This window comes from Tetrao urogallus (genome assembly GCF_951394365.1).
Source record: "Tetrao urogallus genome assembly, chromosome: 22".
NCBI lineage: Eukaryota > Metazoa > Chordata > Aves > Galliformes > Phasianidae > Tetrao > Tetrao urogallus.
In genome coordinates, this window is record NC_136835.1 from 2571845 (window position 1) to 2591237 (window position 19393).

At 52.4% G+C, this 19393-nt stretch overlaps 1 protein-coding gene across 1 annotated transcript in view; it reads right to left on the reverse strand.

Annotated features, from left to right (window-relative positions):
* NECTIN1 (nectin cell adhesion molecule 1) overlaps positions 1-19393 on the reverse strand; it is a gene marked incomplete at both ends in the record, with an annotated part of 71050 nt that overhangs the window by 15809 nt on the left and 35848 nt on the right. Inside the window, one exon of the mRNA XM_079545809.1 lies at positions 19083-19234. Coding sequence (XP_079401935.1) covers positions 19083-19234 — 152 coding nt within the window. The remainder of the gene's footprint in view (positions 1-19082; positions 19235-19393) is intronic.

Genomic DNA, 19393 nt, shown 5'->3' on the forward strand with positions numbered 1-19393 from the left:
AAAAGAAGGACACCCCACCCCCAGCCTCTTTCGGAGCAGTTGGGTATCGTTGCTTTGTTCTCTTCTGGAGGTGGAAGCAGACACAGGAAAGGAAGAAGCGCTGGCAGGGATGGAGCTGTGACTGTGATTTAATGCCCGCTCCGTGCTCATGGCTGTGATTGTGTTCCAAACCATGAGACAAACAGACAGAGCTGTCCGCACGCGCCGTGCCCGCGGGGTGACACAGTGCAGCTGCAGAGCACAGCAGTAAATAAAAACAGGGGAACAATGAGGGCTTTGCAGAACCAGCTCGCATGAGGGGGAGAGCGATGTTCCCGAAGGGAACCCAAAGTCAGAGCGGAGGAAATGGCTCACGTGGCCATGGAGAGGATGCTGTAGGAGGAATGGAAAGGAGAGATTGTGTCTGTCGCACTTTGGGGGGGGGGAAGGTTTTGTGTCTCAGAGCTGCTCGTGTGGCTGGGATGTCTGCATCACAAAGCACCTGGCTGATCTTGGGGTTCAGGCTTGAGAAAGAGGTACAGCGCATCCCCACCATGGGTTTGTGCTGCTCTGGGGCTGACATTTAGTGCAAAGCTCAGATTGGATGGGCAATCCCAGCCGTGCTGCAGTGTGCCAAGGAGCAGAATGGAACCCAGCTTGACTTGCAGGCTGGAGTGGTGTGGGACAGAGGTCCAGGTGTGCAGGAAAGCCTTGGTGGTCTCACAGCTGCACTATCTTTCTTCTATCGTACCAGCTTCCTCAGAGAGAGACTGAGCCCCACAGGACTGCTAATGGTCCAACCTGAGCCCCATGGAATGGCTGATAGCATAACCTGAGCCCCACAGATCTTCTGACAGTCCGACTGCTCGTGCTCCAGTCTACCACACAAAATAACCAACTTAACAACCCACAACCCCTCCAGAAAACCATTTGCTAAAAGGCATTCCTGCATCTGTAGCCAATTGTCAAGTAGGTTTCCCTCCATGTTTATCCCCACCCTGCACAAAACAAACTCCCATCTATTTCATGGCTGGCTAGCCAAGGCACTCAGCACTGTGCTTCTTTGCTCACTGACACATTGCAAATCAATAGGGAAGAATCACTATTCCCCTCCTTTTGTTAGGCTGGCAGCTCTGAAGCTCTGCTAAACTGCCAGCCTTGCTAGAGTTAACATAACCTTGGTGCTCAGTCGCATCCCTGCTCAGGCATGTTCATCCTACACTCTTAACACAGTGTCCCAGTGGAGTGCCAGCTCCAGATAAGCCCGTCTGTGACCCGGATTGCTGTCCTGAGCCAGAGGATGGGGGTTAGCACTTACTGGGCTCTTTCCACCCGCTGAACCTTCGAGCAACACCACGAGATCGGATGATGCATATTTATAATGCACCCCACCTGACACATTCCAACGGAGCCTGAGACACGGCGAGTTTGCAGAGCTAAATTAAACGGAGCTGAAAAGCTTGGCAGAGCAAACACGTCCCCAGTTAGCTTCCAGAGACGAACAGGATTGGCTGATTTGAGACACGCCGCAGCAGCAGATCCACCCCCGGGCACAAGCTGGTTTGCAGCACGGGTAGCCCACTGCATAGGCACTAATCACAGCATCCCTGTCAGATCTTTGCCTTTTTGTTTTTCTCTGTAATTTTGATCAGTCCCAGCCCATGCAGACGGCTGGCTCACCTCTGGTGAGGTTTCATGCTTCTGGCAGCACGGTGTGCGAGCCAGCCCTCCGCAGGGTGCAGCTTTGAAGAGCATGCCCAGCTGCAAGCGGACGAAGGGACCTGCTGGGTTTTAGTGGGATTTCACACACATTCCTGCACAGGCAATCGCTTTGCCATTCACTCAGCCCTGCCAGGTGAGGATCAGCTCTGCCCTTTCCTCTCCAGCATGGTAGCAGCAACGGAGCCATCCCGGGTTAAGGAGCTGCTGGCTGCAAAGCATGCCTGGAATGTGGCTTTAACCCTTGCTGACCTCACCTTGCATGCCTCCCTGGGTCTGCTGGTAGCTGGGGTGGAGCGAGGATAAGGAGCAGCACATTAACCCCATGGGGCCCAGCAAAGATCTCGCCTTGCCCTCCCCAGCCTGCTTGCCCTGTGCCACATGCTTTCCACCTCAATGCAGCTGTATGGACACTGCCCCAGCCTGGCTTTGGGTAGAAGATGGGCCCTGAGTTCTCTGATGTTCCCTCTGCCTCCCAGCCCTTAATTTTAGTTCTGCTTCATTTCCTTGCAGTTCAGCGGAGTAATGAACAATCAAATCCCTTTGGTAATTTATTTCTACTGCTGTACAATCTAGAGGAGGTGATGACACACGAAATTGCCTCTCCTGGAGGAACGAAGGGGCCACATCCTGACTCCCATTACATCTTTTCATCTCAGCAGCCTGCTCTCACCAACCAGAGCACAGCGGGTCCCTGCTGAGCCAGAGATACAACCCTGCTTCCTTGATGAAGGACCCCGTTGGGGTCACGCTGTTACAAGCAGCCACGAGACAAGTTCTGTCAGAGGGAAGGGACGTGGACTTCAGCTCACACTCTTATCATCTGCACTAACGGAGTTAATTTGTTTTAGCATCTCTCCTGGGAATGTCTCATTCTCCTTGACCACGTGCCTGGGCCACGGTTTTGCTTCCAGGGTGCTTCCACCATGGGATGGCTCTACCTTGCACGTTCCCAAAGCTGAGATCAGCTCCACGTTTGCATGGCTGCAATCTCCTGCTCGTGGTAAAGAAATGCTCCTAACACTCATTCCCTCCTGACTTCCCACCACCTCCAAGCCCTGCTCTGCCTTAACCACCAGTATTTATCCTCACAACCGTATCCAGCTGAGCATTTGTTAGCTTGCAGAGCTTCCCCTGTCTCCGATACAGATCAAACAGAAGAGCTGCAAAGAGAGAGACCTGTCAGCGTGAAAGAGAAGCTGCAAAGGTTGGTACAACGGCAAAGGTCACGCAGGGGAATGCAACAGGAACAAACAAACCCTTTGCAGTGCTCTATAGGCACTTTACCAGATGGAGAATGTCAAGAGGGCAGTCATAATTTAGAAAAGGCAAAAGATGTCAATGACTATTCATGATCTGTCTTGGAAACAGAAATTTGTTCGTGGTTTCTGGGATACAAAGCGATTTCTGCATGTTGGAGGATGGCAGAACCAACCGTCTTGCCCTGGGCACCATCTGGGTACTCCCAAAGCAAATGGGTTGAAAACTCAGCCAAAGAGATCCCTAACTCACTGCTGTTAGTTTTTAGTGTAAACTGGGCTAGTTAAATCCTAAAAGGATGCAGAGCTGCTCCATGCCATCTCCTCTGCTCTGTAGCTCAGGTAGCACCATCAAGGCAGGTCCTCCAAGCCCATTTTTAGGTCAGTTATAATTGGGAAGCCTCGTGTGGAGCTATGAAACATCAGTTAATACGCTGGAACTATCTAGTTAAATGCCAATTATAAAAGCCCATAAGCTCCTCAACTCAAATATATTAATAACATAATTAAACATTTATTGCTTATGCAAATTAAAAGTTAAGTTAATCGGACATCAACGAAACCCCAGGAAGTGACCATTTAAGTAACTAATTTCTATTTAATTACGATTCCTCCCTATTACCAAGCCCCCATGCCATTATTTCTGGACAGCTCTGTGGTGTTTACCATTCAGACTTTGCATTCCCACTCTGGTATCTACTCATAATCCCAGGCAGCTGCCGCATTCATGTCACAGCCATGGAGCTGGCACAGCTGGCAGCAGCTGCACTGGGTGCCCCTGCTTCTCCTCCCACCTCTTCTTGGTTAAGGAAGGGCACAGTCAGGGCTAAATCTCCAGATCCTATATGGGAAGGGGGATGAACTTGTGGGAAGGCACCTGGTGGGGATAGCAACTCCTGTTGGTGTAGATCCCATAGGCCTTAGTCCTGAGTGCCCCCCAGAACCTTGCCCGGGTTTCCTGCACACTTTTGCTGCTGTCACACCTCCTTATCACCAGCAGGAAGGGCACTTTTTAGCCCAGCAGGGTTAGCATGGCCCTCGGAGGATGAGTGTTTCATGATGAGCTCGGCTCCTCGGGTGGACGAAGCTGTGTGCCAGCTGAAAGCCCCCGTTCATTATTATTGCAAAGCGGTAATTGAAAGGGCTGGGAGCTAGAGCAGGGCGACAAAATGAGGCCAGGAGATGGGAAATGAAGCATTTCGTTCCTCGAGGGATGGAGACGTTCCCCTGGTGAGCCGAGGCTGTGAGGCCAGGGCCATACGGATGGGCTCCCTCCCCTGGTGCGACAGGCAATCAGTTAAAGCTGACAGGTGTGAAGTTGGCAATTTTCTTTTCAAACCAGTGCGATAAACAGGCTGGTGGGAGTTTGAGAGGAGCAGGGAGAGATAAAGGGGAACAGAGACATGAGGGCACCTCTCCCCGTGGGGTGGGCAGATGGATTGGCCTCTCCAGTGGCTGTACCCATCAACCGGGACCTTTTGAGAACTTGGGTGATGCAACATTTTTATCATATATTTAAATGTTCGGCTTATTTATGAAGTGCCTTGTTGGGAGGAGGAGCCCTTGCCTTCTGCCAGGCACCACGGAGGGCATCTGAGGCACAGCAGCACTTTGTGGTGCTGCAGGTCCCCCAGCTGGAGTGCATTTGCATAAAGCAATTTCCTCTCACAAATATGTTCATTCAAATCAAACTCAAGTTTGCAAATAATGTGAAACCACGGAAAAAAAAAAAAAAAATTAATCAAACAAAGTTGTTGCTACAGATAATTCACCCTGCTCTGAGCCAGCAAATTTCTCCTGGTTCACCTTTTCCAGCCTCAGAAGACCTGGCAATACGTGCGACCTTGGGTGATCCACCTCCAACCTCTTGCCTCCCAATGAATGAGTCAATGACTCTGACCCAATCCATCCCAGCACTCCTGGAGCTGCCACCCCTTCCAACCTGCCATCTCCCAGCCTTCCTGCTTTCTTCCCTGCCTGCTGGCCATCGTCCTTCTGGCACTTCTGAGTGTGCCATGCGTGTGGATTCCTGTGAGATCCACCTGTCTGCAAGCATGCTCCCAGGTGCCTGTGCCCAGAGCTGCCAGGCAGATCGCCTGCTAATTCCCTCCTTACGCTTGGCTGCGTCTCACTCTCACTCCTTGCAAATCCTGCTTAGGTGATGTTAATCTATGGGGGTGGAAATAAGCATAACTCCATTGTAGTCAATCACTGGATGTGCTCACACCCAGCTCTGATGGCTCCGTGCCTTCACCATGGACATTTCAGCCCTGTGCTCTGTGCACAGCTGGTTCCAGGCAGGCACATCTCCATTGCTTGCTCTGTGCTGGGCTGGCAGAACTCACTCCCCTTGCTCAACCCTGCTGTCCCACCGGGCTCCTCCTCTGCCTCTCTGCTGACTGACAGCGCTCTGAAGCTGCTTTGTAGCCAGCGGTGCTGGCCTGCAGCGATGTGGCTTTGAGAAGAGATCCAAGCCACGCTGCCATCATTCCATGGGCTGCATGCATTGCTGGCATTCCTGCCCCCAACGTGTTTCTGTTTTGTTCCAGAGAAACACAATACTTAGGGGTGCTGCATGGGAGTCAGCTCCCGCTGCGTTCAGCTCTCTGCAACCTGAGCTGCTCAGAAGAGGCCCCATGCAATGCAATGGGTTTTATCCATCACTGCTTAACTGTGGCAGACATGGCCTGGGAATCTATGCAGCATTTCCCAGCAGGACCATGGGGCAAAGGCAGCCCCTCGTGTCTTTCTTTCCATCCCATGTGCTGAAGTCGGGTGCAAAGATGCTTCCCCAGGAGGATTCTCCAAGCCAGAGGCATGGCAAAGCACCTGTTGATACCTGCACAAGGAAGAGTGTGCACATTTCCTCTGATCTCTCACTTCCTTTGTCTCTCACTCTCTTGCAAAAGCCTGAGACTTGCAGAGCTGTCTGCCTTGATCTTTGGGAACAAGGCTGTCTTTGTAGCACAGCAAGGAAGCTGGAGGAAAGGGAAAAGGTAAACTGTTCTTTCCAACGCAGAGATCAGTCACTGAAATGCAGGGATGCAGCCTGACTGATCTTTCCTTCCAATGGGCCCTTGGCATCCCAACAGCATTCAGTAGGTTTTGATGCATGATCGCTATGGCAGCCAGGTGCTGGACTACAGGCACATCCTATCCATCCTACCACATCCTACCACATCCTTCCACACTCTACACATCCTACCAATCCTAGCCAGTCAACCTATCCTATCACATCCTACACACCCCACCAATCCCACCCATCCAACCCATCCTACCCACCCCACCAATCTTACCCTTCCTAAACCCATCTGAGCAATCCTATCAGTCCTACACACCTCACCAACCTTACCATCTGAGCCATCCAACCAATCTTACCCATCCAACCACCTCCTCCCACGTCCTGCCAGCCCTACCAATCCCACCCATCCTACCAACCCTACCCATCTGATCTATCCGACCACATCCAACCCATCCTACCCCATCCTACCTATCCGACCCACCCAATCCATCTGAGCCATCCTGCCCACCCCACCACATCAACCCAAGGCTGGCACAGCCCAGTCCCATTGCAGCTGACTGCACATATCTAGAGAAGATGTAAGGGAGAGCAGGTGTGACACTTCTCCAATAACCTGTCCCCTCTGCTACAGCTGGCAGCAGCTGAAGGACTTCATGAGCTGGAGAATGTCAGAATTTTTAATAGACTTTGATAGATTCTTTCTGCCATGGGCAAAAACACTTCTCAGCTCAGCCAACCTGTTGGCCTTAGCAGCATCCTTTGACGAGGAGCCTCACTGTTTACACTGAAGGGAGAAAAAAAACTCTCTCCCTTCCTTTATTTTGAATCTACCGCCCAAGACTTTCACATAATACCACCAATGTCAGTGGCAAAACCCATCATTCCCCATCCTCTTTCTCTTTGCTGCTCCGGAGATCCCTTAAGCCTCAGCCTTCTGCCTTCATCTACAAAGCAGCTCCCATTGCCAAACACAGTACATCACAGGAACAGACCTGGCGGTGCCACTTCTGCCACTGCCATTGCTCACAGCTCCCAGCCCCAGGGTGCGGAACCACGCGGTCGCAGAGGCACAAAGAGAAGAGAAGGTTTCTTTTTCTTTTAAAATTCTTTATTTATAAAAAAGTACATTTTTTTTTTTTCTTCCACAGCTGAGCCACTATTGTCTGTCATCATTTTTTTTTTTTGTTTTTTGTTTTTTTTCCTCTTGTTTTATACAAGTAAAAGGAAGGGTGCTGCAACACCCTGCCCACACAAATTATAACCATGAAAACGCACCCCTCCCTCCCCCGGACCTCAAACAAATCATTACAAAGGATGGAAAACAAACAAACAAACAAACAAACAAACAAAAAAATCATAAAAGTCCATTACGTTATTTTATTTTATTTTATTTTTTTTACAAAAGCACTTACAGCACAGATTACAAAAAAAAAAAAAAAAAAAAAAAAAGGAAAAAAAAAATCAGAAAGAAAAAAGAGAAAAAAGCGGGGTTGGGGTCGTTTGTCCGTTCCGTTATTCCACAATGATAATTACAGCAAGGGGGAGAAGAAAGAGAGAGAAAAAAATCACTGGAGTTTAAGGAGCCACTTTAAGGAATGAAACAATCAAAGAAAAGAACTGATCCTCAGTCAGGACGTCTCCCCCGCTGCTGCTTTGTGCCACCGAGGGCCCGACTCCTTTTGCTCCCTACATTCACCCCAGGTGCGTCACACGTGCAAGGCACACAGCTCCCACAGGGTCTCCATCCCCATTCCTGCAATGCATCCCCCTCCTCCTGCCCTCTGCAGCTTGCCCTCTGCTCCCAGAGCCTCGGGGTGCTCACATCTCCATGCACGTGCACTGCTGTCTGCGGGCACAGGGGAAAGAAAAACAGCCCAGGAGTGCAGCAGCCCCTCGTTAATTTTGTACCCCACTCTAATTGCTTGAGGATCAATCTTTGGAGCCTCTCTCCCTGCAGCCTTCAGGGATTTCTGCTGAACTGTTGTTTTCTTTATTTTTTTTTTGGGCTCCACATCAGGAAAATGCCTCCCTCTGTCCCTTATTGCAATCAATGCTACCATTGGAGTCTGATTAGTTTTTTATTTATTTATTGAAGCTAAAGAAAACTTCAGGGTTTTGGAGGTTTTTTTTTTTTTTCTTTTTAACCTTGACTGGATGAAAACGATTGAGCAAAATGGAAAAAAAAAGCATCTTGTAATTAAATAAGTGAAAATAATAACATCACTGGGGTGGATTGCAATGAATAAGAGGGAAAATGAGAGGGAAATGCCAGCAGAACAGTCTGCACATAAAGAGGGGGCTTATCTGCGGCTGTGACCCTGGGCACACACAGGGAGTGATGCTTTGACTGCATCAAGGCAGCTCTCAGATGGAACATCAATCTGCAGTGTTGTCTTGGTTTGTTTTTTTTTTTCTCCTCCTACCTTGCTGTAGATGAACGGCTAATCAGCTCGCTAATTACCACCCCAATAAGTCTTTTGCTCAATTAGCTGACCTTGCAAGGAACAGCAAGAAGCAAAATCATTGCAACTCCAGTGTGATGCTGGAGGAAGCAGGGGTGAGGAGTAGAGGGAAGCACCATGCACCTTGCATGGCACAGCACCCATGCTGAGCCTGTGGGTCTCTGGGTGGAAAATCCTCACCTGCCCCCCTTCTGAGCCACATCATTGTGCTCCTGTGGCTGAGCTCCTTCCTAGACCTGAGCTGCTGCAGTGTCTGCACTGATATGGAACAGCAAAAGGTGAAGCTTGGCAGCATCTAGCTTGGAGATCCCATATTGCTGTGCTATCTCCATTCTCTGAGCCTCCTTGTTTCTCCATACCCCACGTGGCTAACTGTAAGGACTGTCTGTGGATGGGAAATCTCCAAACATGACACCTTTAAGTGAAGGCTCACGGCTGTCAAAGCGTATTTCCTTGCAAGTCTCTACCTTGGGCACCGTCCCACCACCCAGGTCTGCATGCCCTCACTGCAGCACATCACACCCAGGGTCTCTGGGACACAATTTCACTGCAGGCTAAGCTCCTACTGGCAGAGCATCAACAACCCTGGGGACGTCTGGACCCACAGCACCACGCAGTGCAAGACTGGACCTCCTGGGACTAAGATGGCATGTGAAAGAATCACTGCTGGACACAGCAATTTGCAGGGTCAGAGATTGCATCCCCTTCATTGAGGACACAGAGCTTCCTGTGGCACGGGGCTGCTCTGCCAGAAGCCAGGAAGCAGGGAGGGCTGGCAGGAACAGCAGAAAGATTACAGCGCAGCAATCGGATTTCCCTCTCCTGCTCATCACTAACGCAATAAAAGTGAGCTGCAGCCTGTAGGTATGAGCTGTGTTGCCTGGCCTGAGCCCCGCGTGCATGGATCAGAGCCCTGACCTTGGCTCATCTGCATGGCTCGGGCTCCATGCTCTTGCTCCTGCAGCAGTGTGACACTGGGGAATGAAACCCAATGGGTAAGGCAAGGGGAGAATGAGTCCTGCTGCTTTCAGGTGTGCGTGACAACACAGCTCAGAAAACTGGGGGTTTCTTTCCAAACCAAAAGATTTATTTATACATCAATTAAAAAATAAAAATAAAAATAAAAATAAAAAAAGAGCAATAAGCCCCGACCCAATGAAGGTGGATAAGGTCAGTGTCAGGTCCTAGTGCCTGGAATCCCATCTATCCACAGAGCAGAGATAGCAGCAGTCCACAAGGCAGGGGGAAGGAGGATGAGAGCAACACGCCAACTCCCTCCTTCCTTCCTCTCTACCTCCCTATCTACTGAGGCTTTGCTTAGAGGAGGGACGGGGTATTGGGAAAGTGGCAATCAATGCAGGCGAAGCCATACGTCCCCAAATTGCTAAAACAGAGCGAGCCGCCCGCATGCTCTGGCTGAAAGAAGGAAGAAAGAAGTGTAAACACACGACGAAGTCTGAGTGGTATCATAAAACACAGGGACCCCAAAGCCACGGGTGGGCGGGAGGATGCGCGCCGGTGTGCAACAGGGCTGAGAAGAGCCAGCACCTCTCTGAGCCGTCGCAGAGGGAACGTCAGCAATAAATACTCCTTGTCTTTCTTTTAAAACATGCTCCAACAAAGGCAGAAATGAAAAGCCAGGAGGGTGATGAACGGCAGGAGGGAAATGGCAGCTCTGTTGCTCCGCGCTGCTATCAGCCCACGCACCTGGGGTTTGTTCGAGGGCTTTCCTTCCCCATGATCCCTGTATTGAGCCATTGTGAGCTGGGAGCAGATCCTCAGTGCAGTGGGAACACCCCATATATCCCACCGAGAGCAATCGCTTCCCCCAATTGTGGCACCTCCACTTCCTTTGCCGTGAGCTTTTCTGCCCCCGGACCCCCTCCCGAGGTTAAAGCAAAGAAAAGACGACGACATACAAACAAATTCCAGTGTTTCAGGGGGGTGGGAGCGGGAGGAGGAGCCTCGGGGAGGGCGCTCTGAGACACGGAGACACAAACAGAGTGTAATATACAGGCTGGGCAACAGTCGTTAAAGCAAATAGTAACACCTAAGCCACCGACCAATACAAACACCACAGAAGGGGACGAAAAGTCGTCAAGAGAAATTAAAAAAGCAAAACCAAAACCGAGAAAATAATTACCCGACCTCCCACCTCCCCATCCAATCCTCCCCTCCCTTTTCCCCCCACCCTCCCCCCACCAAACAAATGATCCGTAAAGCAAAGCTGCCCCCGCCCCGAGCCCCCGGTCCGTGCATGGCTCCGCTCGGGGATGCGCGTGAGTGTGTGTGTGTGTGTGTGTGTGTGTGTGTGTGTGTGTGCATGGCCGGAGCCGGGGCGAGCCGAGCTACACGTACCACTCCTTTTTGGAAATAAAAGATCCGTCATTCTGCGAGACCATGTTCTCTGCTATGTCGAGCTGCTCGGGGTCGTACTGGAAGCCGAGTGTCCTTTCGTCGTAAGGTTCGGGGTGCGCTTCCCCTTCGTCTACCGTGAAGTACGGCCGCTTGGCGTCCTCCTCGTATTTGTTGGGGCCGCCCAGCTTGCGCTCAGCTCCTGCATCCTCATCCTCATCCTCGTAGGTGCTGCCGCCCAATGGGCCAGGCTTCTTCTCGTCGTCCGAGTCGTCGGGGTACTGCAGGTTCTGGGCCATGGGCGGGTGGTGCTGCGGGATGCCGGCTTTGCTGTAGCCGTTGCCGTACACGTGCTTCTTTGTGCTGTAATCACCCTTGAAGGTGTGACGCCGGCGGCGGAGCACCACAAAAAGCACCACGGCCACCACCAGGACCAGCGAGACTCCTCCCACTATGCCCCCGATCACAGGGGTGGGGATGTTCGGCTGCACCATGGATTTGCGATCATCGATTGGAGACGGGGTGTAGGGAAATTCTGGGTAGGAAAAGACAGATGGAAGGGGGAACAGTGTCAAACCATGCGGAAACGCGCCCTCCCGCCGTGCTCTCTTTTTCTTTTTGGGGGGGGTGGGGGGTGGGGGTGGGTGAGGGGGGGGGAAGATGAGGGTAAGGAACAGGGAAGGGAAAAACCAGGGAAAGGGGAGAAGGGTGCGTCCTGGCAGGGTCAGCACATGGGAGCTCAGTGCCAAGCTCAGCGAGCCGCATGCAGGAGCCCAGCAGCTGGAAGCGGTGTGTCCTTCCCACCCTACCCAGATGCGCTCGGATCCCACATTGCCCAGTGCCACCAGTCCAGGTGCAGGCTGGTTTATGCTCCACCATTTCGGGTCCAGTTTGCCAACGCGTATCGACGGCCCCGGGATGCTCCTGTGCCCACCCCATGGCCACGGTGCTTCGCGTCCCCTCCTCAGCATCCCACCCCATCCTGACCCGCAGTGCCACTGCTCACGCTAATCTCGTTCCTACAGATACTGTGACCTATTTGTATCTATATAAATAACCCAAAGGAGAAGAAGAAAAGAGATGGGAAAGGCGCTCTCTTCTCTTTCATGCAGTTTGACACACGGCATTGGCACAGATAAAGTTTGATCCAGGATTTAAATCAACCCAGCACTTCCTTGGCACAGTTACAGCCCCTGGCCAGACTCAGCTTTCTCTGTCCAAGTGCACATTAAGTGTTGGTGTCCAGGCAACATTGGGCTGCCTCAGTCCTTCACCTGCCTCTGAATTTGGTGAGCAGATGCCAGATTAATGCCCCTTGGCATCCCCCAGCACTGCCAAGGAGGGTGCCCAAAGCCATCCTGCTCGGAGCTATCATTGCTGCTCTGCAGCCTCCTGGGCCGCAGCTTTCACCCCAAGGACAGGACAAGCAATGTGAGCACAGCCTACAATAAGGACAGCCAATATGGTTGAGGAGCACGAAAGGAAGCAGAGTCCAAAGGAAGACGAGACAGTGTCTGCTTTCTGTCCTCTCTGCATGAGCTGGTAGAAATGTGTCCTGATCCAGCCACATTACTGCACTGGGGCTGGAAATCCTGAACAAATGAGGGCAATGCAGGGGGTGGCCCTCCCTACATCACATTTCGCCCAGCTGCTAAGGAAGAGAGGGGAAAAGAGCTTCCCCTGGGTACACACAGTTCCAGAAACAGCTGCACAGTTTGGACAAAGGTTCTGAATTCGAGCAACCACTGGCCTGATTTTTTTGGCACAAGCATTTTGCTCGTGCCTGAGAGCTGCTTCACTCCTGCCTTTCCTGAGACATCCCAACGACAGCATCGTGCTTCCTGTAGAGCAAAGCCTCATGAGCCAGCAAGAGGCACAGAGCAGCACGGCGGGCAGCAGGGCTGGGGACAGGCAGCTGGAGGGCTCCCTGCTGCAGCCAGAACAAGGAGAAAGGCACTGCACAGGCAGGAGGCAGCAACTCCTTCCAAAGGGCAGGAATGAGGGAATGCATTTCAGTGCAAGGAGCTGGGCTCGGGAGCTGGGAAGCCAAAACCACATGTTGCTTCAACAGAAGGCTTGTCACAGCCAGCTGCTTAATGCAAAACCTCTTTGCAGAGACAGCAAGGAATGTCACGTCCATCTCCTGGTAGTGCTGCTCAGCTTCAGCCACACACAACACATCCACACAGCACCCATCCTGCTCTGTGCCAGTTCCCAGCCCAGCCCTGCAATCCCAAAGCCATGCACAGAGCAAGGGCTCACCTGGAGGGCTGCAGGGTTGGAGCAGCAAGCTGGATATGTCCTTGGTGTTTTCCCAGCCCACAGCTCTGATCTGAAGCCTCTTCCTACCTGGCATTACCTAACAGCAAGGCTGGTTTTGTGCAAGGGACCCCACTTTGAAAAGCCTCAGATAGGGCGTGCGCAGAGTCCTTAAAGCCACGCTGATCCCCTCTGCCTCCCAGCTCTGGAAACTGGATGCATCCAAAGGGGAAGGCTGTGCACACCTCCAGAAGGAGCTTGACCCACTTTCCCATTGCAAACCTCACTCAAAGCCAATCACAGAGGTATGAAAAGGATGTTTTCCTACCTTTCCCACACATATTTAGTTTCTCATGCCCTTCATGCCACCTCCCCAAAAAACACCCACCTCCATGCCACCCCCTGGTGCTGCAGACACCACCACCATCACACCGTGCTCACAATTCGTGTGGGGAAGGCTCTATTTTCTGTTCAGATCCCATCCCCACCCTCCTCGCAGCCGCCAGAAAAAACAAACCCAACCTGCGGGCAGAGAGGATGGGAGAAGCGAAACGGCAAGCCCAAACCCTCCCAAACAGCTCTCCTCCCTTCACCACAGCCTGGCAACGGGGCTGCAAGGAGGGAAGGGGGGGAGGGCGGTGGGCAATGGGTACAGATGGGGTGAAGGAAGGCGGGGTGGTGGGGAGGGGACGCGTGCCACAGCCGCTGGAGGGCGATGCAGACCGCCGCTGCCCATCCGAGCATCCGAGCGTCCTCCGAGCGCCGATCTCAGTGCGGTGCCCCGAGTGAGGGCGGCAGGGATGCTGCGGGTCCCGCTGGGCACCGGTTCCAATGGATGCTGTTGGCACAGCCGCTCCCTGCCCGGCGTCAGGATGGGTCCCTGCCGCCCACCCACCCGCTTTTGTGTCTGCGGTGTAAAAAGGACCGTAAGCGTGGCGTGAGGGGGTGGGGGGGAAGGAGGGAAGTGTGGGAAAAGGAAAAAAAAACCTTTTTGTGCTCGAGGGGTGCGTGAAATTTTTGGAAGCCGGTGCGCTGCCTCTGAGCCCCATGTGAAAAATCCATTAGGAAGAGTCTGGGGAGAATTAAAGCCGCTGTGAAAAGCGGACGGGAGAAACAGGAGACAGCAGAGCATAGGGAGGGGGAACAAGCCAGGCTTTAATGCCGGCACGAAAAGCCTCCTCCTTGCTGCTGCCCCCAGCCCTCGTAAAAACAGGGAGTGCTGCATGAATAGGAATTAGAGCAGAGATGCTTGCTGCCCGCTGCCCGCTCTGCCAGCTGTTGCATTCAGCCTGGCTTCCTGTCCCTGTGCCAGCTCCGGGCAGCAGCTGGGACAAGCCCTGAGCTTTGCTTTGATCCCATGGAAATAGGGAGCGGGTCCGGCAGCGCCCATGGGTGCAGCAGTGCCAGCCTTGGGGAGATGAAGATGCCAGCACCATCGCAGGAGTGGCTTCAATAGGCCCTGTGCTAAAGCCTCATCTTGCTTTTAATGGTTGGTTTCTGAAGAAAAAGGAGACCTATGCAAATCGTGCTGCCTGTCCATCAATCCTTCCTGTATGGCTTTCTGAACGTGGTGGCCGGCTTCAGCGCTGAGAAGGAGCCAAAATTATCCCTATCACAGAGCTCTTGGAGAGAGCGTGGGATCCCTGGCAGAGATGGGACCTAAACCTCATTAGACATCAGAGAACCCCCTGGGGCAGGAGCTGCTCCCGAGGGCAGGAAAGGCCTAGATCAGAAAAAACCATATTTTTAGACACCAAACAATCTTCTTATGCTAGGCAGGAAAGCAGCTTTTAAAATCCCTCCTGCTCGTCGCGCTGCTGAGATATCTTAAAGGTACTGCTTTTGTGGGCACATTTTTTTGTTGAAGTCCCATTTTTATCTCCTTTCCTTCAATCCTAAGGGCCAAGGAAAGAGCTAGCACCAGCCGAGACTCTCAGAGGAGCCAGAGGCATTGAGGCAGATGTCAAACTCCATGAGAGGGTCCCATTTGGACGTGTGTCAGCCCAAGCTGCTCCCTACGTGGAGCTCTGGTTTCCTCCTGCCTGGCCAAGCCAAGCACCTGTTGCAGCACAGCAGGATGGGGAACAGGAACCTGAGAGCTCCCAGCTCCCGGATGCTGTCTGCAAACATGGCAAGGATCGTTGCATTTTATTTCTTTTAGGAGACAGATTGCAGACGGCAGCCTTTCCACCCTCCACACCCAAACACTGCAGGACTTTGACCCGTTCCGTTTGGCAGACCCGTGCATGAGTCAAGGTAGGAGATAGCAGCAGACAGGGCTGTAATTTCAGAGCCTGCTGGCATTGCTGCTCACTCCCTCACAGCAGCCCTCACGCACGCCCATCTCTTGCTCCTAGGGGTCCTGCTTTCCTCCCAGCTGGAGGATTCCTGTGCTGGAATAGGAGGCAGAGGGGCAGAAAAACCACTGGCAAGCAATGCAGGAGTTCAGCAGCTGCTGCGGGTGTGTCAGAGTGTGACGGCTTTCGGGCCGGATGCCAGACATGTCTTAGGCTTTAATCTCTGTGTCAGGTCACCTATCGCCCGTCAATCAGGCACTGCTCCCACTGGCACAGATGCCATCGGATGGGCTGCAGCAAACGCTGCTCACCGCCATCCCCTGGGTCAGCAGCAGGCAGAGCCCCCCAGCCTCAGCCTCCCCAATGGGGCAGCCCTGAGCTGGGCCGGGGATGCAGCTGTTGGGGATGAGACTCTGTGCTCTGTGCACAGTGCTCTCCCTTGTGCTCAGAGCCGTCACAACCCCGCTGGCTGTGTGTGGTGACCTTGCTGTGCTGGCATTGCTGGCGCTGTGTAAATAACTCCCTACTGTGAGCCAAGCAGAGCTGGGGGGAGATCCTGCAGCCTCCCTCCCCGTCCTACAGCCAAGGCCAAAGCTGCAGAGCTGCCTGTGTATGCAGAGCTGATGTGTACACGTGTGCCTAAAGACCAGGAGATGCACATACACTGCTGCACACAGGCACATCTCCATGGATGCGTGTATACTCACACATACCAGTGCGCCAGTGCTCATGGCTGTGCAGCAGGGCATCCCCATGCAGTCATGCAGCTTTGGAGGGCTACCTGCATTCTGGAACAGATGCAGAAAGAGGGCACACACAGCTGTGTGCATGCATGTGACCTCCTCTCCATGCAGGGCTGCCACGCATGTGCACGCAGACCCAGGCAGTCCATACCCGCTGCTTTTTATAATGTCACCCAGCCGCCCATAATAAATAGTTACATGTCACACTACATGGCTTGCTTGCTACTGACAAAGGTCCTGCAAGGCAGGAGAAGCTATTACAGGAACAGATTGCGGGAATAAAATATTAAATTTCCACTTATCAATCTCTTTAATGTGCTATAACTCCGAGAGCATCATTCAGCCTTCTCCTCCTGAACGAATCGCCTCCCAGCCAGGGCTGACCCATCCCTGCTCCTCCTCCCCGGGGCTGGGATGAAGGATGCTGGGGTGGGATGGGTAGGAAGGAGAGGATGTCTGCTGCAGGTTTTTCTCTGTCTCAGCCTTCTCTGTCGTGGTTTTTTTTTTTCCCACTCCCGAGGCTGGCTGCTCACTAGATTGAACTCCATTTATTGCATGCATCTCTTGAAAGAGGTTTTGTGGTCCACTGACAATCCCTAAATTGCCTGCAAGACCCAAACAAATGTACCTGTAATAGCTGAGTGAGGAAGGCTGAACCCTCCCCAGCACTGGCCTAATCGTTCCCAAGGGAGAGATGGATAAACATATTCAGATCCAATGAATTATTAACAGTGTGGGGTTTTTTTACATGGTGGAGCCCTGGTTTAGCATGTCAGCTGCTCATCCCTCCTAGGGAGCAGGGGTTGCTGCGTCCCTCCATCCCACTCGTGTAACCTCAGCACCACAGTTCAGACTTTTGGGAATAAATTGGGACTGTGGGCAGGCAGACCCCCACCCCAAGTCATTCCCTAGAAAACTTGCCCATTTTCCCATTGCTGAGTGTTAGAACCTGTGCCCTGAAAACCACCGGGATGGGGACATCCTGGTTGCTGTCCCCAGTGCCCAGAAACATGGTGCTCTGGAGGGCACCTTGTTGAGATGGGTTTTGGAAATGATTTCTGTGGGTGTTTGTGAGAATCCTTCTTTGTTTTTTGGCTCAAAGCTTGCTTCCTGAGGTATTTCTTGTGATAAAACCCTGAGTGATTTGTTGAGGAGGCAACTAATGGGTGCTAACTGTGTGACAATCAATATCGCTTTGGGAACATTTGAAAGCCCCTTCCTCCAGAGCTGCTTGCTCTGTAGAAGAGCGGATGAGAGTGCTCAGGAGTGTTTACTGGCCTGAAGATCTGGCCTGTGACTAAACAGCTCCAGCTAGTTGTGGGAAAATTGGGGAACGATACCATCGTGTTCTGTGAGAAACAGGATGCAGATGGGCATCCCTGCTCCCTCTTATCTGCTGGCAAGGCCCGGAAGATGGGAACAAAGGAGTTTCTGCTGAGATCCCAGAGCCAGAAGCTGTCACTCAAAGGAGAGCTGACTCAACCACTTTGGATTTGAGCTGTCACTCCAAAGACAGCTGACTCGACCACTCTGAAACTATTGAAAAGGGGCCATCATCACCATGGTCGTTTTGTCGTCGTGCTTCTCGTCGTCGTTGTCAACAGAACAACTCTGCCTGACGACCCACCGCTACTGAAGATCAAAGACTGAACTACGAACCACGCTGGATCCATGGTGGTGACGATGTCCCTCTTGCTGCCTATAAAGACTCCTTGCTTCTTCTCTTCTATCTTTTCTATCGCCCTCCTTCCCTTCCCCATTACCCTAATTCATAATAGTGTCCGTCCTCCCCTTCCCCATTTCCCTGATTAAGATTTGTAATAAACTGGTCGGACCAACATTTGAACCGTTGCTTCTTAATCTCACGCCGGGTATATAGATAATAAAAGAACCTCCTCTCCCTCCTATAAATTGGAGCGAGACAGTGTTGGGCAGGGATATGGCAGGGCAGGTGCTGTCCCACGTCTGTGCTCAACACAGAGCTCTGTTAGTCTTGCTCCTTCCACCAGCAAACAAAAAATCCCCGAGAGAGAGGCAGATAGCAGGAACAACAAAGCAGGCACGGATCCAGGTCAGGAGGTGCGAATTAAAGGCCCTCTACCACGATAATGATCATAAATAAATACTTCATGATTAGCATCTACTTAGCACATCCCATCCACTGACCTCCAAGCACTCGGGTAGCAGAAGATCATCCTGGTTTCCCCACGCTGCAGAGCAGGGAACTGAGCAGTGAGGTGCCGATTGGAGGCTCAGTGAAGGAGGTCAGAGCTCAGCCCTCCTCGTTCTGCTCCCCACCACTGCTCCCCAGCTCCCCTGAGCAGGTCTGCTCCCCCAGCAACCCCAGTTATTCTGCTCCACCTGCTGCTTGGCCACAGTTCCCTTGGGATGCAGGGGTACCCGATGGAGAGCAGCACGGAGCCCTCGGCGCATCACCCCCCATCCTGGTGCATCTTTTTTTGGGGGGTGACACCACTCTGTTCCGGAGCCCTGGCAATGCTATTCATGATGACACACACAGCACAGAGGAACACGGCGTTGGACGGAGCACAGCTAAGAAATCACCGAGTTGCCCACCATCAGCAACACCTGAACAAACGGCTCGCCCATCTCACTGTCAGCCCTGTCCTCACCCTGCTCCTCCTGCCTCCCAACAAACACCCTGCTGACATGTCTCGGCTTATAGCGTGCCCAACCAGCTATCTGAGTCCAAAGCAGACAAGGGAGAATGAGACTGAATGCCTCTTGGTGTAAGAAAGAAAAAGACAACGAGAGGAAAGGAGAAAAACCCAAGCACACCAAAGCAAGACCGGCACAAAGCAACGACCATCTCTGCTCCCTTCGCATCACCAAACTCCCCACTGCTGGAAGGAGACGCTGGAGATTCAAACAGAAATTATGACAACATTTAGGCTGGTAGAGGTGAGCAGCTCCCACCCTCCTCTCCCACCTCCTCCTCTTTCAGAGCAGCCCACGTGGTTTCCTACCTGTGACATTGACTTCCACCAAGCCCGACCGCGTGCCGATGGCATTGGAGGCCTCACAGATGTAGGTGCCAGCCACGCTGTAGGAGATGGGGCCCTTGAAATAGATGGTGTTGTTCTGGATTTCCACACTCCCTGGCAAAGTCCCGTTTGGCCTGGGAGAAAAAAAAGATCGTGCTAGACCCCCAGGATGGAAAACACAGGATGGAATTCCAGCCTAACCCTGCTCTATCCTGCTGTCCTGCCCGTAGAACTCCTGGTTGATCAGCCAGTGTTAATTGCGACCTCAGCTTGAGTAAAGCAGCACTGATTTA